Below are 26,978 nucleotides of genomic sequence, written 5' to 3' on the forward strand. Positions count from 1 at the left end.
TGTACAGGGTTGCTATGAATCAGAATCGGCTACACAGCACTAACCACAACCACCACCACTACTACTTGTAATACAATATCTTCATTCCTCTCAGTCAATTTCCTACTGTTTCTTCCTCATAGCATTTGCATTTCTTCCTTCTTCCCTTTTCTCATGCTATTTTACAGGACCTTGAATATTTTCTACTTTTCTAAATTCTAAATATTCTTTAGGGTCAATCTCAGATTTTATGTTTCCATGATATCTTCTCTAATTGCTCTAGCCTAATCTCAGCTATTCCTGGAATTTAATAAAGTTGTATTTTTCTAAGCCCCTAATTTTGACATCTAAGCATTCAATGTAGAACAATACATAACTATTTCATGTATCCTTTTCCTCCAACTAAGTCAAAATATAATAGTATCAATGATGACATTTTGTTAATTGTGTAGCCAACATAGTTACAAGGAAAGGACTGAGGAATATAGAAAATACCTGAAAAAGTTAATATGGCTATGGGTTTCACAATTTTTGCTACTATACAACCTCATAAATGCATGCCTCATGTCAAAAGGGACTTAATTTGAATGTGCATTAGTACCAATACAATAAAACAATTTCGTACATTCATCACACCTAGTAGAAAGCATATTGCTGATGAAAAATAATCTTCTCATACTAAAAATGACATGTTAAAAGTTTTTACTGAGAGACAGGTAGCTGGGCACAATGTCATTTCTCTAGAGCTGCATTTACTTGTGACAAGTATCTGTAAAAATAAATCACTAAAATACTCAGTTCTAAAACTGCAATTTATTGGTCAATAGGAATAAAGGAGGCCACCTTAACATCTAACGAGAAAGAAAAACTGTTTAGATTTGCAGTGCAGTAGATTACTGCATATGGCTCCCACCAAACAACTTTTTCCTGAGGGTCTGTGTAAAGAAAGGTAGAAGATGCTTATAGGCTGATATTATTCAGTTGTGATTTTTAACAGAGTTAATTGTGATTGTAAAACTGGCAACTTTCACATGAGTTTAAAATGAGTCATCTCAGAAACAGGAGGAGGAAATCTCACTACCAACAATGAAGAGCCAGGAATGGAGTGTAGCCTTTGGACTCCCAGATCCCTGTGCACTGAACTTCCCCAACACAGGGACAGAAAACTGTGACACTGGAGAAGTGGCATAGAAGGAGCAGCAGCAGGAAGACCCAAAGCACAATACAAGAGTGGTGGGCTTCCCAACTCATGTAATAAGGAGTAGCTGAGTGACCTGGAGTAGGAAGCTTGCTTCCAAAGTGAGGTGCCTCTAGGTATTTAGTGGGAGGAGCTAAGTCTGTTGACCCATGGTGCTAGAGCTGAGGGCTAAGGCTTATGGTTGAGTGGTATGTCCTGTGGGCATTTATCAGAAATCCTTAAGCAGCTTGTAACATTACTGATCCAGGAAGAGACAAGGCTCTTATCTCTGGGCAAAGGGTCTGCCTGCAGGCATTGCTGAGAAGACACTGTCTTAACTAAAAAACCATGCCCTGAACATTTCTGACCCTTAATTGTAGCCTGTTAACTTCCCTAATAAACCTCATAATTGTAAGCATGGTGTCTGAATTCTGTGTGGCCATTGCAATGATTACTGAACCTGGCTGAATAGGGAGTGCTGATAAGAGGAACATTGTGGTGCCATTTAAAAAAAAAATGTTTTTAAACAAGATCATATACAATTAATAACATTATGTTTTCTCATGTAGAGAAAGGGGCAGATGATACTTTGGATCTCACATAGACTGGAAAGAAGCCTACACAAAGGTCCATCTAATTTTCATGCTTAATGGTAAAAATGGAGTCCTGGTGTGGCATTGTGGATTAATGCACCGGACTGCTTCGAGTAAAGATGGCGGATCAAGCTCACCAATCACTACTCAGAAACCCTATACAGGGTCGCTATGGGCCAGAATCAACTCAACAGCAATTCACGACAACAACAAAGTGGTAAAAAGGGAGCACAGTGGCTCTGTAGGATGAAGTATGGACTGCTAACTACAAGGTCAGGAGTTCTAGCCTACCATGGGCTCTGCAGAAAAAAGATGAGGTTTTCAGATCCCACAAAGTTTTACAGCCTTGAGAACCCTATACAGGATCGCTATGAGTCGCAACTGACTCAACAGACTTAACAGTAGCTAACCGAAAGACCTGCAATTCAAATCCACCAGCCGCTCCTTGGAAATCCTATAGAGGCATTTAACAACAACATGTACTTTGGGGAAAAGAAAAGAATAGGAAAAGAGCTAGAACTTCTACAAATATTATAAACTGGGGGAGAGGATTTAAAGCCCAGACTAGAAGATCATCGTAATAGGACAGAGAGAAAAATTAGGGAACTTTTACTTACAATGACAAATAGGTATTCTGGTCTGCAAGCATAACATATTGCATAATTGTTGTTGTTGTTAAGTGCCATCGAGTCGGGTCCGATATACTGACACAAATAATGCAAATTACACAGTGTATTTTTAGTAACTAAATTTCTTCAAGGTATTGAAGAATAGCTTCATATAGAAAGAACTTTGCAAGTTTCATTTAACTGCTATGACTTTAACAATAATATCTGCATCTGAATTGAGAGGCAAGAACTTTTATGCTAACTATAAATTCAAAATTGAATTGCACATAAGAAATATTGATGCCAAACCTAAGTTGTACAGGTTGGACGTATTCCTTGCGAAACCTTTTAAGGTCTGCACTGATTGGCTGCTCGCCTTTTTCTATTGCCAATTTATCTGCTTCAGTAGGTTCGGGCTCAGGTATTTCAAACCTAGAAAAGAAACAAAATGGCAGAAATTTTCTTGTTCAAACAAAAATGGAAAGGGTTTCAAGTTCTGCAGAAAACAAAAAAATTCCCTAAGCAACCTTCTTTCCTACCAGCCCCATGAAAAGTGCAATTACTGATCCCCTCAATGTATAACATAACGTAAACCTATTGCCAGTGAGTTGACTGTTACTCATAGCAACTATGTACAGGGTTTCCAAAGCTGTAAATCTTTACAGAAGTAGGCAGCCTCATCTTTTTTCCATAGGGTGGCTACTGGGTTTGAACTGTTAACCTAGCAGTTAGGAGTCCAATGCTTATCCTACAGCACCACCAGGGTTCCTTCATGTATAATATATTACAGAAAAAGTGCCCTTCATAAGATTTTACCTTCATGCTTTTATAAAAAAGGAATTTTGTAATTAACAGTGGTCAACATAAAAAAGGTCAATGAAAAAGGCCCCAAGCAAAGAATACATGAGTATAACCTCTCTAAATAACATGTCAGAAATGATTTATCTAACAATCTGCCCTTAATATTTATATTATTAAAATGAAAGTAGTATTAACAAGTTTCCTTAAAAAAATGAAAAGGCTAAGCTGAATTTTCAGCAGTACTTAAATAGCATATCTAAGTAAATACAGTAAAAATTAAAGTTAAAAGAAACTTGCTCAGCCTCTGGAAATACAGTTGAAATATGTCTAACAAGTGTGCTTTCTGAAGTTTTGACATGGGAACAAAATTATGTAGATCTTCATAGCATGTTACAATGACTCAGTCTAGTAAAATTTCATTTCACAGAATAACATGGTGGTGATTATGTGCTGTGGAGCCGGAACCGACTCATAGCAACCCTGTACAGGGTTTCCAAAGTTATAAATCTTTACGGGAGCAAAAAGCCTCACCTTTCTCCCGTGGAACAGCTGGTAGTTTCGAACTGTTGATCTCGCAGTTTGCAGCCCAATTTGCAACCACTATGCTACCAGAGCTCAGAATAACATAGGCATGATAAAATTCTGGTAATATGCTTTTAATTGTGAAATAAAAATCACTTTGTAGTTCAAATATTATATTTTAATCTACCTAATGTTTGACATGAAATCCTGGTGTAGTACCTGACTGCTAACTGCAAGGTTGGCAGTTCAAATCTACCAACCACTCCTTGGACAACCTATACTATGAGTCAGAACTGACTCAACAGAATTTAATAACATAACACCACAGGATACTAAAATTCAATAAATAGCTTAATTTTAAAAAATTAATCATAATAAAGGAATTGTTTAGATTTTGGTTTTAATAAGAAGTTTTTTCCTTTAGAAGTACATACAGAAATATCTACATATGAAATAATATGTTGCCTGGGATTTAGTGCAAAATAATACTGGGAATAGTGTTTAAGTGGGTAGGGAATGCCATGAAATAAGGCCACGCATGAGCTGATATGTTAAAGTCGGGTGATATGTAAATAGGGTCTCTTTCTAGTATCATTTTATCTATTTTTGTATTTCTATCTACACAGTGGTGCTGTACAATAAGTGATGGACTGTGAACCACAAGGTTGGCAGTTCACCCTCACCAGCCGCTCCAAGCCCACCAACCACTCCACAGGAGAAAGACAGGTTTTCTTCTCTCAAAAAGATGTATAAACTTGGAAATCCTATACATGGTTTCTATGAGTTAGAACTGACTGTATGGCACTTAACAACAACTCTTGGATATGCTTTAGATTTTTAAAATAAAAACTTTGGGTTTGTTGAGGTTTTTTTTAAGTAAAAATTAAAAGGTCTCTTTTAAGGAAGTACCACTTTATTACACAGATCAAATGTCATTAAAATACTTAAACTTTTTGTCTTCTAAAATTGCACCACTCTGATAACTCTGCAAAATATTGCACAAATATGAAAAGACCTCTGTTATACACAAGGATTTCAGTGGGCACTCTGTTTTAAGAGAACATAGTTAACACTGCTAATTTAATGACAAGTAAACATATTCAAAAAGCACTTGAGCACTTAACTTACTAGGTGCTAGGTACTTTTCAAGCTACAAGAAAACAATAAACTTCTCACAAAATGTTAATATAAATATGTATTTTTCTTACCTTTCAATCAGTAAGCTTAGCAATTCCTGTGGCTTACAAAATGAACGATATGTAGTAAGAAAAGTACGAACAAAATTGGGATCTGAAAAGGTAGAGCATAAAACAGGTTTCATGTTCAGTTTACTCAGTTTAATTAGATCAAAGTAACATACTTGATGCTTCCCTTTATTTTTCTTTCTACTCTGGCTTCTCCTCCCAGGTAATGGTAATTCTTGATATATATGGATTCTTTTCTAATTCAAAATTTATGAATATCCAACATTCATGAATACTAATTAATAATGAATGAAGCTGACAATATCTTTCAAAAGATATTTAATTAGTGATTCCTTATTTTACAGTAACCTTTTGACAAAATTTTAGGACGAGGCCCCAGAGTAAGCATCTATAATGGACTTCACATACCTGCATACATATGATATGTTAATCTTTCAATTAACTTCACCACAGTTCCACCTTTAATAATGGGGATTCCACTTCTACTCTGTAAGTTGTCTTCAAAAACAATATTTTCCTCAGAGTCTTTTACCACAAACCGATACACTTCCGGACTTGGTAATCTCAGTGGCTGCTCATTTTCTTCTTTCAATAAAACTGAATCTAGCATTCGATCTAGAGTACTACGATACTGAAGAGAAATAAGCGCTGCCATCCAATTATTTTTCTCTTCAGCAGACTTAGCTGCAAATACTATGCTGTTTTCATCTTTGGATACTAATTCAAAAGCATGTTTGCACTCACAAGTATCTTCTTTATCACAGATTTGTATTTTCCTCATGACAAATTTTTCTTTTAATCTGTATTCTGCATTACTGTAACCTGGAAGCCTTGACTGGCCATGATTTGGTTTACAGCTGATCATTAAACCATCAAAGAGAAAAATATGGCGTTCATGTTTAGCACCAATTCTTGTCAATGGACCTTCCATAATGAATTCATTACAACACTGTCCAATATCTTTGCCTTCCCATCCATCTATGTTTTTCTGAATTTCATTCATTTTTTTAATAGCCAAGTGCTTGCTTCTTAATTGACGATTATAAAATGGGCAAACAGGATCTCTAAAAAAAATACCAAGAAAATTTTAGCTTATTCAATGACTAGACAATCCCAATTACCTCAAGTGAAAACTACCTTAAATCAAGTGAAAAAAAAAATTAAATAACTTAAAGCTTAATTTCAGATACAGCAATTACTTATGCTAACTTGGTCAGCAAATTATTTTGGCCAATTCCCTGATACATTACTCAATTTCATTAACTGAAAGAAAAGTACTACAGGCTCTATATTTCATTCTTAAGGCCCTAAGAACTGAAATGATAAATAATCCTAAATTCCCTGTATGTATTATATAAAACATCATTCAATACACATTTTAAAGTTTACTAATCTAACGTAACAATATGGCAATGCTAATTTTAAAAGATTAAAAGAATGTGAAAGTATAATTTTTAAGAATGCAATTATCACTACAAACATACTTCTTTAGAAAACAAGACATCATATATAAGTGAAGTATGCAAAGCATTCATATTATCAATAATTTGGAATTACCCAGGTCGTCGTCTAGGAGAATACTGCTTGTAAATTCGGTCCATGCTACCTTGGAGATTTAGGAGAGCAGTAATAGCTTGGTTCAAACATTCTCTGTCTTCTTGCTCTTCACTACATGCTTTCAGTTGCTGAGAAAAAACAAAAAGAAAAATTAAACATGAATATTTGATTCTTCTCCCACCTTTTACATAATTAGATGAAACAGCAAAAAATATTATAAACTCTAATTTTAAATATATAATATCAAATGGAAATGATTTTATAAAATCAATATACATCCTATAATTTATGTTATATAGTAATTTTAGGTGTTATGTGCAATTGAGTTGATTCCAACTCATAGCAACTCTGTATAGGGTTTCCAAGGAGCAGCTGGTGGATTTGAACTTCTGACCTTGTGGTTTGTAGTGCAATGTTGATCCTTAAGTGCCACACCAAGAGTCCTATATAGTATTAAACTATATGATGCATATTTTCTGACTCCTCAAACCAACTTTATCTATTATAAATCAATACAATATAGGTATATAAAGAACTATTTATTACGCAATCAGAAAGGAAAAAAGCAACTGTAAAAAACATTTTGAACATTTTCCACATATATAAAAAGTTTAAAAGTGTTTTTCTTGATAAGTTGAAACAACATAAAAATTTAAATCAAATATAATACAATTAAAAGATTAATTTCTTATGTGGAAGAAAAGCTAAACATGTATTCTATTTTTCAAAAAATTAATGAAAAACAGTCAACTTTTTTCTATAATTTTAGCACTTTGGGATGATATATAACACATACATTTTCATCTGTCTACCATATTAAAAAGATGTAAACATAAAAAAAATAAAGATTGGGTGGTTTTTTTTTTTTGGTTTCAAGGTCCCTGGAAAAAAGTTAGATATTTCAATATACTTTGTTTTTACGTATAAAAAATAATAGAATCAGGTCAAAAATTAGTTTTCAGGCCTCTCAAATGCAAGAACTTTTGGCCCAGGGAGCTTTTATCTTACCTTTAATACTTCAAAGTAGTGCCAACAATGGTACACTGGCACCAGCATAAGGCGTGGAAGGACATAACGAACTGCCTCTTTAAAGCCATCAGCAATGGACTACAAAACAGAAGGATTGAACAGTACATACATCTCTGATATAAATAATATGTAATAAAATAGCTTTGAAACATACAAGACCCAAACTTAGCAAAACTATAATGGGAAATGTGTTCTATGTTGAAATTAACCCTATGCCAGAACATACCCACTGCCACTGAGTCAATTCCAACTCTGTACAGGGTTTCCGAGGCTGTAAATCTTTACAGGAGCATTATCTTTCTCACATGGAGTGGCTGATGGGTTTGAACTGCCGACGTTGTGTTAGCAGTCCAGTGCTTAACTTACAGAACCACCAGGACTCCTTGTTGAAAGTAAAGCACTATAATTCAAGTTGTTTCTTTTTCCTCCTCTAATTTATAAGGGAAAAAATGTATGTACATACATTTCTCCATTCTTGTTGTTGTTGTTGTTAAGTGCCATCGAGTCGGGTCCGACCCATAGCGACCCTGTACAGGGTTTCCGAGGGTGTAAATCCTTACGGGAGTAGAAAGCCTCATCTTTCTCCCGCGGAGCGACTGGTAGTTTCGAACCTCTGACCTTAAGGTTCGCAGCCCGATTCGTAACCACTACGCTACCAGAGCCATTCTTACAGGGCTAAAATAACTTTCACCTTAGCCCTCTAAAGTAGTTGTTTGCAAATATTTTTTGAAATTATTGCATAACTAACAAAATCTGTAAAAGTGTACATTCCTGCACATTTTTATATTAAGTTTAAAATGCTTCAAAGGATATATTTTTGTGATACTGTAGAGTGTAGATATGACTGAAATATATTCCATTAAAATGCTAATAAATTACAGACTTAGTCCACTGAATTTATGGAAAATATCTGTCATATAAAGTTAATTGACAAAACCAACCCTCAACAATGCCAAAACAAACCATTAAATCAGACTTAATTTCTGTCAGAAAATCTGACTTTATTTTAAATCCAAGCAAACATATGTTAATATCACAGTCTCAAGCAATGTAAGCCTCTGGAAGAACCTGCAATTGCTTCTCATTCCAGGAATAAGAACTTTACAAGTTTTCTCTCTCCTTTATCCCCAGGTCCAGTAAATGAAGTACTGAAACAAGAAGTTAATATTCATCCCTGAGACCATCTCACATCTTCATTTTAATTATTTTCCTTTTCCCTTCAATTCAAATGTTTAATTTTTAATATTTTGTGTTTTAGGTAAAAGTTTACACAGTGAGTTTGAACTGCTGACCTTGTGGTTCAAACCAACCTTGCAGTCCAATGCTTTATCCTATAGCACCACACCAAGATTCCAGTAAGTAGATTCATGGTTTTTCTAAACTCTATCAGGGGGATTCAGTTGTTTGGGAAAACATAGACCTAAATTCTTATCACTTTGCTGATGTCAACAGGCAGATTCACAAAGCAGTGAGATGCTACCATGAAATATGAAGGAAAAAAAAGAAAAATACCATACAGACAACTCTCACTAATTTTCTTTTATTCTTTTACTTTTTATTGTGAGTTGAGTTAAAGTTAACTGACACTAATTTTCTGATTAGAAATGCCATTCTCACTCCCAGGTTTAATCCAGATGATCCAGAACCTTCCAAAAGTAGTTATTACCATAACTGAAAAAATGACAATCTTATCCTACTCTTGATTGCTGGGGCAAATTTTTATGATTTGGGTATGTGTTTAAGTATTAAAACATGTTTCTAACCTGAAAAGACAAATAAAACTCAGATTTGTAAAGGGAAAAAAAAGTTTACACAGAATATTATGTTTCCATTTAACAATTTCAGTACAAATTGTTCTGTGCTACCGTCTAGAACTTTAGCAGTGTATCAGGATTCTCATTTTTTACACTGTCCATTCTGTTTCCATTGATCTAGCTTCCTTGTGCCTCCTTGCCTTCTCATTTTTGCTTTGGGGTTAATGTTGACCGTTTGGTCTTATCCTTGATTAAGGGAGTACAAACAACATTCTTATCAATGGAGAAAAGATTAAAGTTGTCAAGGACTTCATTCTTCTTGGACCAACTATCAACACTCACGGAAGCAGCAATCAAGAAATCAAACGACATACTGCATTAGGAAAATCTGCTGCACAAGACCTTTTTAAAATGTTGAAGAGCAAAGATGTCGGCTTAAGGACTAAGGTGCGCCTGACCCAAGCCCTGGTATTTTCAATAACCTCATTCGCATGTGAAAGCTGGACAGTGAATAAGGAAGACTGAAGAAGAATTGATGCCTTTGAGTTATGGTATTGGAGGAGAATATTGAAAGTGCCATGAGCTGCCAAAAGAACCAATAGATCTGTTTTGGAAGAAGTGCAGTCAGAGTGCTCCTTGGAGGCCAAGATGGCCAAACTTCGTCTCTTATACTTTGGACATATTGTCAGGAGGGACCATTCACTGGAGAACATCATGTTTGGTAAGGTGGAGGGTCAGAGAAAAAGAGGAAGACCCCCAACGAAAAGGATTAGCCATGTGGCAGCATCGATGGACTGAAGCGAGACAACAGTAGTGAGGTTAGCCCAGGATCGGGCAGTGTTTTGTGCATAAGGTCGCTATGAGCTGGTACCGACTTGATGGCACCTACCAACAACAACAACAACAAGGGAATACATTCTTCACACATGATATATTGTTTATTTTATATGCCAATCTGCTATTGGACTGAAAGGAGACCTCCACGAGTGACTTCAGTTCCAAGTTCAAAAGGTATCTTAATCTCAGGGGTTCCTCTAGTATCTTATTATCCAGTAAGTATGGTATTGTTCAAGAATTTGAGTTTGGTTCTACATTTTTCTCCTATTGTATGTGAGACCTATATTGTGTTCCTGGTTAGAGGATCAATAATGGTAGCCAGTCACCATCTTATTCTTCTGACCTCAAGCCAGAGGAAGCACACAGTTCATGTGGGCAGTTAGTCTTGTAGACTAGTTTTTTTTTGGTGGGGTAGTGGGTGAGTAAGAACAAAGAGTAAGGGTTAGGTTTGGGACTATGGCTATGTCTAGGCTAGGCTTAGGGCTTTGTTAGTTGTTAGGGTTATGGTTAAGACTATACAGGGTCGCTTTAAGTCAGAACTGACTCGACCACACTTAACAGGAAGAGTTAGTGTTGGACTATAAGCACTGGGTTGCTAACCACAGAAAAATAGTTCAAATCCACCAGCTATTCCTCAAAAACCCTACATAGGTCACTGTGAGTTGGAACTAACTCAACTGCACTTAACAGAGTTAGCGTTAACTACATGGTTTCTGCTGAGAAATCAAAGCTTAATCTTATTAGTCTCCTTTGTAAGTAACTTTTTATTTTTCCCGAGCTGCTCGCAAGATTCTTTGTCTTTAGTTTTGAAAAGTTTGATTACAGTATGTCTTGGTTATTTTCTTTTGGAGCTTATCTTATTTGAAGTTTGTTCAACTTTCTCAATGGCTATCTTCTCATCTTTCATGTTAGGGAACTTTTCATCCAATAACTCTTGTACAATGATCACTATGGGGTTTTTTGATTGTTTGTTTTTATCTCTTCCCGTTTGGAAATTCCAACCACATATAAGGTATTCCCTTTGCTAGTATCCCACATAAATCTTTAGCTTTCTTTCAAATTTTTTATTCTTTTTTCTGATTGTTCCTCTGTTGTTGTTGTTGTTGTTAAGTTCTGTCCAGTTGTTTTCCAACTCATAGCGATTCTGTATAAGGTTTCCAAGGAGCAGTTGGTTAGTTTGAACCACCAACCATGCGGTCTAGTGTACATCCTACAGCACCAAACCAGGACTCCAACTGTTCCTATAGCAGATGAATATTGAGAGATCTTTCTTCAAGCTCAGTAATTTGGCTTTTCATTGACTCAAGTCTATTTTTCGGCCCTTTCAGTATATCATCTATTTTTTCAAGTCTTAGTGTTAACCTTCTGGTTTTGTAATTACTGCTTTCATTATGATTCCCATTTTTTCAATTATTGAGTCAGTTTGTTTCCTCAATTTTTCCATAATTTTGCTTATGTTTTCCTTGATATCATGTGTAGTTTTCTAGATCTTTCTCACAATCCATTGAAGTTTGAGCTCTGGTAGCGTAGTGGTTACGAATCGGGCTGTGAACCTCATGGTCAGCAGTTCGAAACTACCAGCCACTCTGCGGGAGAAAGATGAGGCTTTCTGCTCCCGTAAAGATTTATAGCCTCGGAAACCCTGTACGGGGTCGCTATGAGTTGGAACCAACTCAACGGCACTTAACAACAACAACAACAATTCTTTATCAGGTTGTTTCGACACCATTTCTAATATTTTCTAACTCTATATTTGGGTCACTTGTTTGAGGCACTCTATCTTGTTTCTTCCCCATCTACCAGGTAGGCACAGGAACAAGGGAGAATTGTATCCTTGCTACTAATCTCCAGTCACTGTATCAAAAATCACTCTAAAACCTCAAGATGGCTGCACCAACCACACCACCCACATTCTACCTATGTTTCTTCCCTCTCACTGCTCCTATTAAGCTTCCTCTTTCAGTAGGCACTCAATCCACCTCTCTCTGCCTATTCTGTGATACTCAGGGTTCTTGGATCACCATCAATATCTGTTTCACTTGGTCTCCCATGTCTTTATTACAGAGGGTCAATGTGGCTGCTTACTCCACCATTTTGCTCTGAACTCCCCTATGGACTAGTTTCTTCTTTGAGTCTTTTTATTTTCTTCATTCTCTTTTACTCCAGATGGGAAGATACTCATGAAGGCTACTCCTGTTTTGAAAACTTCAGATACTACCCAAACTAGGATGTTGAACATTATCTTTATGAACTATTGTGTTTGTTGTGTGACATTGAGTCATTTCCAATTCATAGGGACCCTGTATAGGATTTCTGAGGCTATATATATTTTTACAAGAGCAGAAAGCCTCATCTTGCTTCTGAAAAATGATTGGTAGATTTGAACTGCTGCCGGTGTCATTAACAGCCCACCATGTAACAGTCCACCAGGGCTACCTCTATGAACTAGGTTATGCCAGTTGACTGAGTTGTATCATGAAACAATGGTCCTATGCCCTTTAACCCAGAAAATTACCTCTGCAAGTTGTTGATATGTCTAAGAAGGTCTCCATACTGGTGTCCCTTATGAGTTTTATTATATACATAAACATGTCGTAGTCAAGTGCTGTTGAGCTGATTCCAACTAATAGCAACCCTGTATAAGGTTTTCAAGGAGTGGTGGGTGAGTTTGAACCACTGACCTTATATTCCAGTGCTTATCTCACAGTGCTACACAAACATTTGTTGTGAGTGCTTCTGAGGAGAATACAAAGATCTTGTAGGAAGATTATCCCATATAACTAATATTTAGTTAACGGTTCATATGAATTATGAAATATTACTTATTTTAAAAAAAGGTTTTTTTCTTTGAGGTAAATTTGAAAATTAAGCTTAATTTTTATTACTTGTTAATAAGTTTTTGAAAACACAGAGTACACTAAATTAGGTGATGATGATGATTGTGAGAATTCCTAGAAAGAAGGGAAAGAAAACATGGCCAAGATTCATTTTAAACTTCTGATAGCTGAAGTACCTGTAAGACATCTAAGTGAGTGGCTTCAATGGGCAGCAGGTTATGTGGAATTGTACACACACATACACACACACACACAGTGCTTAAAGAGTTATGACATGGAGTCACCAGTACATAAGCAGCAACTTAAACAAAGAGTAGGTATAAAGTCACCCAAAGAAAGCACAGGGGGGCAGAAAAACAGGGGCTGATAACAAAAGTTGGAAAATACCTATAATTAGCAAGGCTGCAAAAAGGAAATTAGAGAAGGTGAAAATTAGGAGCAAATAGTATTATAGGAGCCAATGAACAAAAGGAGATTAACAAATGCTACAGATATAAATCTGAATGACAAATATCCACTGGATTTGGAAATTCAATTCATTATCAAGGGCAATTTATAGTGTTAAATCCTAGATAGAATATAGAATGTAGAAGTGTGAGAAGAATGATAAAAAGACTCTAAATATAATTGGCTGCAATGGATTAAAAAAAAAAAAAAAAAAATTAAAGGAGGGGAGGGAGTAGCTGGAGAGGACCAGTGAGGAAAGGTTTGATTCTTTAAGGACAGTAAAGATTTAAGCATATTCATATGTTGAGGAGGAAGAGCTAATCTACAGGCAGGAATTTTCTACTGTGGTCCAACATCACCTACCCTAATGTAACCTTTGTTTTAAGTGTTGACAGAGTAAAAATATAATTTGGCTCTTGCTACTTATTTTCATTTCATCTAACTGTGTCACTGAACCAATCAGATTGCATAATACCCGTCAATAGAGTTGTTGTTGTTAAGTGCTGTGGAATCAGTTCCAACTCACAGTGACCCTGTATAGGGTTTCCAAGGAGCGGCTGGTAAGTTTGAACTGCCAACCTTGTGGTTTAAACCGACCTTGCAGTAAAGTGCTTTAGCTCACAGTGTGTCTCATAGAGAAATCAAGCTTAAATAAACATAAGGCTAATATCTCCACTCCTTTTAATTTCTTCAGTTCTTTCTCCTGTAATGATTACTATCCTAAAGTAAGTCTCCAGATTCATCTCTATTGCCTAGATCTAGAATGTGCCAGGTTCTCCTAGCTAATCAGAATTCATGTTGTACTACAAAGTATTTCTACATCAAAGAGACTTAAATAACTCAAGACAGAAAATAGAAGACAATCTAAAAAGAGAGTTAACAGAATTTGAAGGATTTAATGGTGAATTATTGCTTCACTTGCTTCAAAAAAGAATTCTATGATTACAAACATTTGAGGGGTCCTGGTGTGGCACTGTAGGATACACACTGGACTGCTAACCACAAGGTTGGCATTTCAAACCCATCAGTCACTCCTTGGAAGTCTTATACAGGGTCACTCTGAGTCTGAATTGACTAGATGGCACTTAACAACAACAACAACAATAAAAAATAGCATTCAATTTAAGCTTACCTGAAAGTGTAGAGCAACTGCAGGTCTGGTCATCAACTTACTGAAATGTTCATTAAACTTTGGTGAAAGAATGTCCTGTGATAATGTTTCATAAGGATCAAATGCTTGCTCCTATTTTTTTTTAAAAAAAGAAAATGTGTTCATTATTTAATAGCAAGTTTTTATCCAAGTCCTTTACATAGATGTTGGAATACTTTTCTTCCTGGTTTTCAGGAACAAAAAAATAACTAGCGACATGACTAGAATTTTTTTTTTAATGTTAATAGTGTCCTTGACAATAAATGACATGATACTGTTGTTGTTGCTGTTAAGTGCCATCAAGTCGGTTCCAACTCACAGAGACCCTGAATAGGGTTTCCGAGGAGTAGCTGGTGAGCTTAAGCCACTGACTTTGCAGTTCAATCCAACCTCACAGTCCAGCACAATAAACCCACAGCACAACACCACATCAGGACTCCAAATGGTCTTAAAACAGGTCACTGTCTTTATGTTCACCAAGAATGAATCCGTTTTAATGCTTATGCATGTTTACTCCCAGTATATAAAAAGTGCATTCATTAATTAAAAAAAAAAACAAACCAGAAATTTGAAATTTCAGTTAGGGTTACCAAGGTTAAACTGAAACCCAATTTTCCAAATAAAATTAAAAATGACTAATATGTATGAAAAGATGTTCAACATCATTAATTATTGCTTTTCAAAGAAAGAAAATCAAAACTAAAGAACAATGAAAAGCTATTTTTTCCTTTCAGGCTAGCAAAAATGAATAAACCCACTCAGAGTTACTGACAGTGCTATTTTTCCCATTGGAAGCAGAATGCTAAGGATTTCTTTGGTGGCACTGCTGGGTAACTTCACACGGCTGACCTTTATGTAGCAGCTGAGAGCAAACTGTACCACTCAGGAACCTTTACTATAAATACAATGTAATTTTAGTGTTGTTGTTAAGTGCCGTTGAGTCGGTTCCAATCCATAGCAACCCTGTATAGGTTTTCCAAAGAGTGACTGGTGAGCTTGAACCGCCGACCTTGCAGTTCAAATGGCTTTGCAGTCTGGCGCGTTAACCCACAACGCCACACCAGCACTCCAATTTTAGTGTGTTACTGGTTAAATTTAAAGCATTTTTTATACTGGTCTGTTGCTGGCAGTCTGCCCTATGAATGGACCACTGTGATTCCCAGGGTTTTCACTGGCTGATTTTTAGAAGCAGATTATCAGGCCTTTCTTCCCAGTCCATTTGAATCTGGAAATTCTGCTGAAACCTACTTAGAATCATAGTAAAATCTAAGGCTTCCCTGACAGATTGGCAGTAGCTGCACTTGAGGTTCACAGGGTGGATACCACACCCAAGTCCCCCACAAAGAACACCAGAAGTTCTCCCACTGAACTGCCTCTGCCCCTACACTCGTCTATAGTGTCCTCTAACTGTCACACAGAATAATTTTACTGAATATCTTAATACAGTATTCAGGACTTCAATTAGAATATAAAGAAGTTTTGTAGACTTACTTCTGCCAAATCTTCAAAACAGCTACCAGCTAAAGGATGAGGGCTACTTTCATCAGTCATCTCAACTGTGTCTTCAATTAAGCCTAAAAGTTTCACCGTCAATTCATGAATATCTGAAATATTACTGAAAATCTTTTCAATGTCCTAAAAATAAATTAATAAATAAAAATAAAGGTTACAGCATGTGAGATTGAGAATTTTGCTTCACATTTATTAAATATACTAAGAACACCTAGAAATTTATTTAATGTACAAAGAACACCTACAACTCAATTAACAAAAAGACAATCTAATTAAAAAATATGTACACATCTCATCTTTAAAAACAACATGCAGTGATCGATAAACACACCAAATAAAGGGGCAATGTCATTAGTCACTAGAGAAATGTAGATCAAAACCAGAATGAGATGCCACTTCATACCCAGCAGTATAGCTATTATCAGAAACACAAAAAATAACAAGTGCCAGGGGAAATGTAGAGATATTAGAACCCTTGTGCATTGCTGGCAAGAATATAAAAAGGGACAGCCACTGTACAAAACACTTTAGGAGTTCCTCAAAAAGATAAACATAGAATTACCATGGTGCTGGTTGTATGCCATTGAGTCACTTCTGACTCAGCGACCTTGTATAGGGTTTCTGAGGCTGTAAATCTTTACAGAAGCAGGAAGTATCAACTTTCTCCTGAAGAATGGCTGGATCTGAACTGTTGACCTTGTGATTAGCAGTACAATGCATAATCACTAACTATCCAGGGTTCTTAGAATTATTCTGTTGTTGCTGAGTGCCGTTGAGTCAGTTCCGACTCATAATGACCCTGTATAAGGATTTCCAAGGAGCAGCTAGTGGGTTTGAGCTGTTGACCGTATGGTTCGCAGTCCAGTGCTGATCCTACAGCACCACACCAGGAGTCCTAGAATCACCATTGTCATTGTTGTTATGTACCGTCGAGTCAGTTCCGACCCACAGTGACCTTGTATAGGGTTTCCAAGGAGCAGCTGGTGATCTTGAACCAATCTTGTGGTTCAAAAGAACTTTGTAGTCCAGCACATTAACCCACAGCACCACACCAGGATTCCAGAATTACCATATGACATAGCCAATTCTATTCCTAGGAATAGACCCAAAATAACTGAAAACAGGAATTCAAACAGGTACCTGCAATCTTCATTGCAGAATTATTCATAATAGCCAAAAACTGAAAACAACTCATGTCCATCAACAGATGAATGGATAAAAAATATATATTCTATATACCTACAATGGAAGATTATTATTCAGCCAAAAATAGAACTAAAACAAAGTTCTGATACATGCTACAACATAGATAAAACTTGAAAACATGCTGAATGACATAAGTCAGACACAAAAGGCCAAACATATATTTCCACTTATATGAAATATAAATGATGGGTAAATTCACAGAGATAATATTTTATTAGTGGTATCAGGGGCTAGGGGATGAGAAAGAAGGAAATGGGACGTTATTCCTTAATGGGAACAAAATTTCCATTTGGGGTGATGTAAACTTTCAGAAATTAATAGTGATAGTAGTTGTAAAACATGGTAATTATAATTAGTATCACTGACTTATACTCAAAATGGTTAAGATAACAAATACTTTGCTATACATACAAATTACAATAAAACTATTACGTACAAACAGTAATGTAAGTGTCAAGGGTACATTTTCACTAGGCTCGGATCAATATATTCTAAGACATAAAGTTAACCAGGAATAGAGTGGGTAATTTAAAAACCCCTGGATTACAGACAGTAAAACACTGGAAAATACAGATTCAGATAGCTTTGTCTAATAATTCTAAAGTCTCATATTATGAATGATTCTAGGCAATTCTTTACATAAAAAGACTCATGACATTTAAGTGTTTCTGAACTGCATAAGATGCTAACAGGCTTGATCAAAGTCTTAAAAAGCTAGTTAACAAGAGAGCTGGGATCAGAATGAAGCTCTGACTCCTAATTTCAGATACAACCTGATATCACAATTTGTGGTCAGCCTCCTGAATTTGAGGTAGAATTAAAGATTTCAATCAAGCTCCCATGTGTGAATTACATCTAGAAAGCAGGTTCACATCCTCTGGAAACAAACAGATCATCTATCTTTCTAGGTTATGTTGCTATTAAGTGCCTTTGAGTTGGTTCTGACTCATAGTAACCCTGTATAGGGTTTCCAAGGAGCAGGTGGTAGGTTTTAACTGCTGACCTTGCAGTAAGCAGTGCAGTGCTTATCCTACAGCACCACATCAGGACTCCAAAATATTTGTTTAGCACTTAGTATATTTCAGACACTATTCTAAGCGCTTGCATAACAGCCATTGGTACTATAATCATTTCAACAGAGTAGTTAAATAATTTGCTCCGGGTCAGACAGCCTCATAGGGTTCTTATGAGAATTAAATCATCTCAGATGATTTCTAGAAAATACTCTTGTGAACACCTTTGAAGACATAGTGGTAGTGCCAGCAGAAATAAACTAAGATCAATCGTAAGACATTCCTTCATTCAATATTTGCTGAACACTGTGGCGCTGAGGGCTAATGTGCTAGACTGCAAGGTCAGTTTGAACTGCAAGGTTGGTGGTTCAAGCTCACCAGCTGCTCCTCAGAACCCTATACAGGGTCACTATAAGTCAGAACCAACTCGACAGCACATAACTACAACAACATGTTCTGATATCAAAAAGTTTATGATCTGGTCTTAACCAAAACAAAAATAGAGATACTGACAGAAAAAAAAAAAAAAATCCATTCTTTCTCTCTCTCATCCCTTCAGGATTTCAGTAGAAATTTTCTGCCAAATCATAACTAATTCTGTGGGGGAAAAAAACTAATTCAGTGAAAAGGGACCCATAAAAATTCCTAAACTCATGAGCAGCAATCTAAGGTACAGCTATTGGTCTCCCCATGTGTGGTAGAAAGAAGAGTAATGAAGAGTTGAAGATGCTTGGAATCAATTTGTCCAATGAACTAACGGATCATTTGAACATCAGCCTCCATGACTCTAACCAGAAGAAATAGTTGGTGCCTAGCTACCACTACCAACTGCTCTGAAAGGGATTACATTAGAAGGTCATAGACAGAATGGGAGGAAATGCAGAACCAAAAAAAAAAACCAGGCTTACTGGTCAGAGAGACACTGGAGTAACCTGAGACTGACCCTCGACCACTCTTCAGGTCTGGAAGGAAACTCACCCTCCTGGACCAGTTTTCAGCCAAGCAGTATAGGTAGGTATGCAAGGGGAGCAGTGACACAAAGGTATGCTCACCAGTGAACAGTCAATCACTCAAAATCAAAAGGGCAACATTTCCCTAAGGACAAAGTTGAGAAGGGAATGGAAATAGGAACCACAGGGAGGGAGTGGGATAACTGTTACTAAATGGAGGGGATTGCAATCATTGAAATGAAACAAAGGATATGAGTTGCTGAGTATAAAACTGGTATCTTGGTGTAAACCTTCACTCAGTTCACAATAAATAATTTAAAAAAAAAAAAAAATTAATTCCTGAGGAACCAAAACTGATGGAACACTGAAAGGCAAAAACGATATTAGTTACCAGTATTTGTTAGATTTTTATTCTTCACATCATTAAAGACAAAATTCAATTATAATAGTAGAAAATAACCCAAATTCAACCTCAAGCTCTAGAATTAATTTAGCCAAGTGATAATCATTTTATGTCAAATTCCTTACCAGTAAGGTAGAAATTTTAATACCTGTCCTGCCTATTAGTCAGTCCATGGGTACAAAGAATGCACATAGCACTAACCAAAACGTTGAAGTCTGAATCAACTCAGAGATGCCTAGGAAGAAAGGCCTGGCAATCTACTTCTGAAAAACCATCCATCCCCATGGAGTAGAGTTCTACTCCGACACACTGGAGATTAGACTGAAACAACTCAATGGTAACTGATTTTACCTATTTCCCAGGATTGTTTTGAGGATCAAATAAATAGGACATATTTTTTAAAACAATATCTTAACTTCTTTAAATAGTATATACAGTGGGAGTCATTTATCAACATTGTTAAGCTAAAAAGATAAAGGATAAAGGTGAATTAAATCACCTTGAATTATTACCTATTTATTCTTTTAGAAAAGAATAAGAAAAGCTAAACCACTTCTTAATCTGAAGCCTTTAGCCAGTTGTGTATGAGCATCACTCTTATTCACACATGTAACAGTTATTTTGGAAAAGATGTCAGGGGGTAAATGATCAAATAAGCTAACGGCTGAATTTTTTTAAAGTGACGGTCAGACACACAAATATCTAAGTAAAAATAGATCATATAATAAAAAAAATAATAATAACTTATTTCTTAAAAACAGTATTGTTTAGATGGATTCCTTAGAATTGACTGTGGAAATTACAGAGGTTAAGAACAATATGGATAAGACTCTCTGTAACACCATCCTATTCACCCCACAATCATCACTTCTCCACAGAGAGTAATTCAGTTTTGAGTTTATGGTATTCTATGTAAACCTTTATTTTTTAAAAGTTCCACTGTTGAAATTTTAATCGATTATCTTAAAGTACTTACCAAAAAACAAGAAAAAGTATAAGGCTTTCTTCTTTAGACTATGCATCATTTTCATCACATCCAAATCAATAACTAAATCTTAGAGACTGCGTAGCAGATGTCATGACATTTAACTGGAAGGCCAGCGGTTCAAGCTCACCAGCTGCTCCTCGGAAACCCTATACAGGGTCGCTATGGGTCGGAATCGACTCGACAGCACTTCACAACAACAACCCCCCCTTTAAAATTCTGTCTCATTTTCAGTGTCACATTTATTACATAACTATAATAGTTCATATTTTTTAAAACCATTGTTGTTGTTGTTGTTTGCCGTGGAGTTGGTTCCGACTCATAGCGACCCTACACAGGGTTTCCAAGGGTGTAAATCTTTACAGGAGCAGACTGCCTCATCTTTCTCCCACAGAACCGCTGGTAGTTTCGAACTGCTGACCTTGCAGCTCACAGCCCGATTCGTAACTACTACGCTACCAGAGCTCCATAGATACCATATAAAAGGACTTTTTGTTTTACATACTCACACAGTAGATGAAGCTGCTGTTGCTGCCGTGTGACATCGAGCCAGTTCCAGCTCATAGTGATCCTGTATGAGATTTCTGAGGCTATAAATCTTAATGCAAACAGAAAGCCTCATCTTTCTTACACACAGCAGCTGACAGATTCTGCCTACCGACTTTGTTGTTAACAGCTCAAGCATAACACACTATGCTACCAGGGATCCAGATGTTGTTTATTGTTTTTAAGTGCTGTCAAGCTTAAGCTACTTTATGTATTTTTTGAAGGTACATTATAATTTCAAGCCCAAAAAGGTACTTACAGAAGGTTTAAAAAGCTTTCTGTCAGAAACAAAGGCTTCTCGAAACACTTTTATGATCATATTTAGTTCCCGTAAATATTGTCTCTCTTCTGCAATTTCAGTTCTGACCAGATCATAGTAGTTTAATTCACCTGAAGAACTAGGTTCATCTTCACAGAGAGAAACCAAACCTATGTCATCCTGATCAAACATGTCCATCAAAACCTAAGAAATACAAATCAGTGATATAAAAACATTCTCCTTACTTTTAAAAATGTGTCAAAATATTTGAAATTAATACATTTCTAAACAATGAAAACTGCTTCTAATACAAGCTAATTTGCACGAGAAAAGTCAGTTCCAACTCATAACAGCCCTCTATAGTGTTTCTGAGCAGTAAGTCCTTACAAGAGCAGAAAGCTTCATCTTTTCTCCCAAGGAGTGACTGGTAGATTCAAACTGTTGACCTTGCAGTTAGCAGCCCTGATCATAATCCACTACTACCAGTGCTAACATGCACTTAGACTTAAAAGAAAAACGAAGTGATACTAGTGTCACTACTGTAGAGGACCAAGAAAGCCTGTGATGCTTTCTGGTGCATATTTCCTATACCAAAAAACTACTATTATGTTTATCTGTAAAGTCAAGCATCCCATAGATTCTTAAATTACTATAGTAACAATCTCTCTTTTCACAAAATAGTATAGTCAGCTACTCTGATTGTAAGTCAACCTACAGACAGAAGCACTAGCTATATATCAAAAGCAAAAGGAAACAGTTGATCACAGATTTTCAAATTAAAAATAGTATTTAAAAAAAAATTGTTTTTTGTCATCAAGTCAGCTCCAACTAACTCATAGTCAGAACAGCTGATGGATTTGAACTGCTGACCTTGAGGATAGCAGTCCAATGCTTATCCTACAGCACCACGCCAAGGCTCAAAAATTAAGCCTCGATAATTTTATATCCAGGAACTGTAGGTTAAGCACTGGAATGCGAACCACAAGTTCGGCAGTTTGAGCCCACCAGCCACTCCATGGGAGAAAAATGAGGCTTTCTGTTTCCACAAAAACATACAGCCTCAGAAACCCTACACAGGGTTGCTATGAGCTGGAACAGAACCCAAGGCTCTTAATAAGAACCACAACTGTATATACAAGACTTACTGAAAACTACTTTCCCATAGTTCAGGGGAAAAAGATAAGTATACTTCCAAATAAGGAAACTCCATGACGTAAAACAACTTCAGCGAGATAAGAGGAAACTCTGACAACACAATGATATATTATAACATTCACTCTTTCTGAAAAATATTTACAGATCACTAGAGACAGTGCCAAATGTTGGAAAAATACACTAATGAATTCAACAGATATGAACCTTGTGTTCCTGAGCTTCTAAATAAGCAAGACAAGACATTCAAAGAAGCTAATACAGCTGAACAAGGAATTAGCTGATATAATCTGATTTTAAACACATGCAAAATAACAAAAAAAACAAACACACACACACATACACAGAAGTGCTATCTGTCCTTTCTTCTCGTCCCCAAAATGAGATGTTTTTAAGGTAGGTCATACTTGCTGTCTCTAATGTCATACTTCCAATCATTTCTTAAGCCCATTACTGAAACTGTTGTTACTAATGGTTCCCTAATGCAAAGTCTGGGGTCCTGATGTGGCGCTGTAGGTTAAGTAAGCCTTGCACTACTAACTACAAGGTTCAAACTCAAAAGCCACTCTTGGAAACCTTATACAGGGTCACTGTAAGTTGGAACAACAAAGTACATTATAATTGTTTTCTCTAGTTTTTGACATAGTTGACTATCCACTGCTTAAAACTTCTCTCCCTTAGGCTTCTGAGTTACCATTCTGTCAGCCCAGGGTCCATTTCTGGGTTTAAGATCACATAACATGTTAAGTCTTGAATTCAAATGGCACAGGGGTGAGACAGGTAACATTATGGCAAAATACTAATAAGGAATAGTGAGGATTGTGTCAGGTCTTCTGAATTTCTTTTTTCAAGGAACATATGAAATCTAGACTTTGAAGTGACTTTTCCAGATTTATAAATCTAAATAAAAGGTGAATAATTACATTTTTAAGAAACAAATCTAGACAGCCTATTCACTAATAGGCCACCAATTTGATACTCTGCTATACTTTCTCCTAGACTGAGCTCCGTGACCTGGATGATTTCCAACAACAATCTCTATGCTAATAAGAACTCTTAGGTATTTATCTCAGCATCTCTCTGGACTCTAAACAAGTTTTATCCAAAGCATGCTGGCTAACCAAACTTATACATGTATGCTCCACCCACTAATAACAGTATTATCTAATCAAGGAGTTTTCATACCTAAAAAGCTAGTCATTAGCCTAAACTTATCATTTCTCCACCTTTTGTCCTATAACAAATCAGTCATTAATCCTTCGATTATAACTCAGAGAAACATCACTTACACCTGCTCAGTTCTTACTATTCCTCTCGACACTTCAGATAGATTAAGCAATCACCATCTCTTACAATGATATAATAGTTTTGTAATTTGATGCCCCTGCCACCTAGTCTTTCCAATACTCTCTATTTTAAAAAGTTTGGAGAACAAACAAGATGGCGGATCAGGAAGAAGTGCAGTGAGGAGCTCCATCAGCAATAACACAGAATACCAGACCAAGTAGGCTCAGGGGATGGTGCCAGAAATCTGAACCACATATAAAGAAATATTTAGAAAGCAGAAAGGCTTACAGCCAATGGAATTTTTAGTAGAAGCAAGAAATCCAATGCTTTCTAATCCAAGGTGCTCAGCTGTTCCCGAAGCCACCATCTTGGGTGAGATTAAGCAGGGGAAGGATCAGAGCAGCCACGATGCTCTGGACACTCTTTTTTTGTTGTTGTTATCTGTTCATTGGTCTCTTGCTGTCTGCGCACCTCCATTCAGGTGAATAAAGGGGGTGCCTGAGCAAGAAGACACCCCACCTCCATCCCCAAAGGGTTCTATTACACATGGGCACAGATCTCCTCGAAATTTAAAGTGACAGTTTACACTTAAAATCAAATGGCAGTACAAAACGGCCACAGCCGGCCCTGAACTGTTTATCACTAGGAAAAAGGCCTGAACAGGGATTGTAGAGTGGGACAGGCAGACTGAAAAGGAAACAGGTTGAAAATTAAATCATAAGTTACATCACAATGACCAACAATGGCATCTTGAAATTTCTCAGGAAGCAGAGTGAAAAGGGAAGCTCATCTCCTGATCACATTTACCTGGAGACAATCAGAAAGCATAAAAAATACCAAAACACACACCCATATAAGTATTAAGGCCACAGATAACCACTAAATATGCCCAAAAAGCAGAAACAGATGACCATTTCAGCATATGTCCAGAAACGAGATAAACTGACTGAGACAAATGAGCTGGAAGTAGACCTACACTCCATACTGGAAGGACGGCAGGCTTTGGAAATGCCTGAGAAGGAATTCAGAAAAATGATTATAAAATGTATCAACATACTTTACAATGGAGTTGATAAAAATAAGGAAGAAGTCAGGAAAACAATACAGGAACAACCAAATGAAATAGATACAGCATTGGAAACAACTCAAACTCTACAGAAAGAGGTCCAATCAATTAATAATAGAATATCAGAAATGGGCAATACAATGAAAGGGCAAAGGAGTAGAACTGAAGAGATGGAAGCCAGAACTATTGAGTTGGAAGATAAATCTCTCAATATTACTAAGATAGAAGAACAAGCAGAAAAAAAGGATTAAAAAAATCTGAAGAAGGTCTAAGATTCATGTTGGACAACATGAAGAGAAATAACTTAAGAATTATCGGCATTCCAGAGCAGAAAGAATCACAAGTCCACAGAGGAGATAGTTGAAGAGCTGCTGGAAGAAAATTTCCCTAACATCCTGAAAAGCGAAAAGATAAGCATTCAAGAAACTCAAAAAACCCCAGGAAGAATAGACCCTAAAAGAAAATGGCCAAGACATACAATAATCAAGCTCTCCTGAAAGCAGCTAGGGAAAAGAGTAGTGTAACTTACAAAGACAAGCAAATCAAATTAATATCGGATCTCTCAACAGAAACCATGTAGGCAAGAAGGCAATGAGAAGACATATATAAAACCCTGAAAGAAAAAAAACTACCAACCAAGAATCCTTTATCCAGCAAAGCTATCAATCAAATATGATGGTGTAATCAAAACAATCCAGGATAAACAGAAGCTAAGGAATTTTGCCAAAACTAACCCTGCAATGAAAAACATCCTAAAAGGAGTTCTGTGGACTAATAACCAACAAGAACAGACAACAACCAGAGATTGACGAACGTGGCAGAATCACCCGGAACTCAATCAACAAATGGAAGAGTCAAGAACAGCATAAAACTACAAGAACAAATTAAGAGGATCTCGGAGGTCAGTCAATGATCAAAACAATTATAATGTGAAAGAAGGTAAACACAGAGGAACAGAGATCCAGGTGGTGAGAAGGTTAGGTAGATTACAGGATAAAATAGATTGTCTTAGATGGAGGGAGAAGTTAATGGAATATAAGGTAACCAAATGATGGAGTTAGGGTAGGGATTAGGGGGAGGTGGAGGGAGGCAACAGTAAGGGCAGACACATCATAGTTTGGGTGTTGGGGAGCGCAATAAAAGAAAGAAGAGGAGGTGAAATAACAAGGTAGATCAGGGAACACTGAGACAGGTTTGCATGGCCTAAGTGGGATAGAGGTAAACAGTGATGAATGCTCAACCTTGGAACAAGGTTCTGTGATACAAGGATCTAGGTATAATTTGAAGAGAGGAAATAATACTAAGATGCTTGACTATCTTATGAATATTTGTTTCCTTTTGCTTACTATTGTAAAATAGACACTTGAGTGGGATAGAAAGGAATGTTGGGCTTACAGAAAACTTGTAAGCCCATCTTCAGCCTATAACTGATTGGAATAACTAAAAGGGGTTTTAGAACTTGTCTAATGAAACATGCCTCTTGCAAAGCCTTTGCAGAATATAGGACCTTAGGTAGAATCCTGAGTCCCATCCAAAACCTTATGAGGTGGGACATTCCCATTAGCAAGGACAAGCAGACCAGCCTGGAACAGCTAGAGTGACAGAAGATATATCTTCAAAGAAAGAACATCAGGAAAAACACAAAACAAAAATGTCAGCATGACTGGCTACTACAAGAATAAACAAGCTGTCCACCAGGAACCCATCAAGGCAAGCAATCAAGTTCCTTCAAGACAAACCCCTCCTCTAAGACTGAAACTCAATGGAACACATGAGCAGGCATGTAAGCTTACTGGTGACCACATTGGTCTACTGGTGAGTGGAAGAGGGGGAAAGGCAGGAATGAAGAAATGGGCTGAGTTCAACCACAGTCCATTGACTCCTGTTGACCTGGAGATGAGAGAGAGAAGAGGAAGGGCTGGTTGGTCCAAAGTGTGGTGAGACCTGGGGACACCTGAACCCATGGACAAGGACATAGCCATAGAGGTCTAGAGCTGAAAGTGAATCATCCAGCTGATATGAAGTGAGAGGAGACGCACAAGAACACACAAACTTGCAGACAGTACCCATTTAACTGAGCCTCGATGGCTTGATAATCAGAAC

The 26,978-nt window shown here is 36.8% G+C and overlaps 1 protein-coding gene across 2 annotated transcripts in view; it reads right to left on the minus strand.

The window, feature by feature from the left end:
- Positions 1-26,978, minus strand: part of SOS2 (son of sevenless homolog 2 (Drosophila)) — a 129,564-nt gene that overhangs the window by 48,922 nt on the left and 53,664 nt on the right. The window contains exons 5-12 of one of the 2 annotated variants that reach the window (XM_006872334.1): positions 21,371-21,574; positions 15,988-16,131; positions 14,479-14,589; positions 7,451-7,549; positions 6,443-6,570; positions 5,294-5,949; positions 4,889-4,970; positions 2,667-2,789 (exon numbers count right to left, since the gene is read on the minus strand). In XM_006872334.1, coding sequence (XP_006872396.1) covers positions 2,667-2,789; positions 4,889-4,970; positions 5,294-5,949; positions 6,443-6,570; positions 7,451-7,549; positions 14,479-14,589; positions 15,988-16,131; positions 21,371-21,574 — 1,547 coding nt within the window. The remainder of the gene's footprint in view (positions 1-2,666; positions 2,790-4,888; positions 4,971-5,293; positions 5,950-6,442; positions 6,571-7,450; positions 7,550-14,478; positions 14,590-15,987; positions 16,132-21,370; positions 21,575-26,978) is intronic. The other variant, XM_006872335.1, reaches the window with a different exon arrangement.

The sequence above is a fragment of the Chrysochloris asiatica genome, unplaced genomic scaffold (genome assembly GCF_000296735.1).
Source record: "Chrysochloris asiatica unplaced genomic scaffold, ChrAsi1.0 scaffold00194, whole genome shotgun sequence".
Classification (NCBI taxonomy): Eukaryota; Metazoa; Chordata; class Mammalia; order Afrosoricida; family Chrysochloridae; genus Chrysochloris; species Chrysochloris asiatica.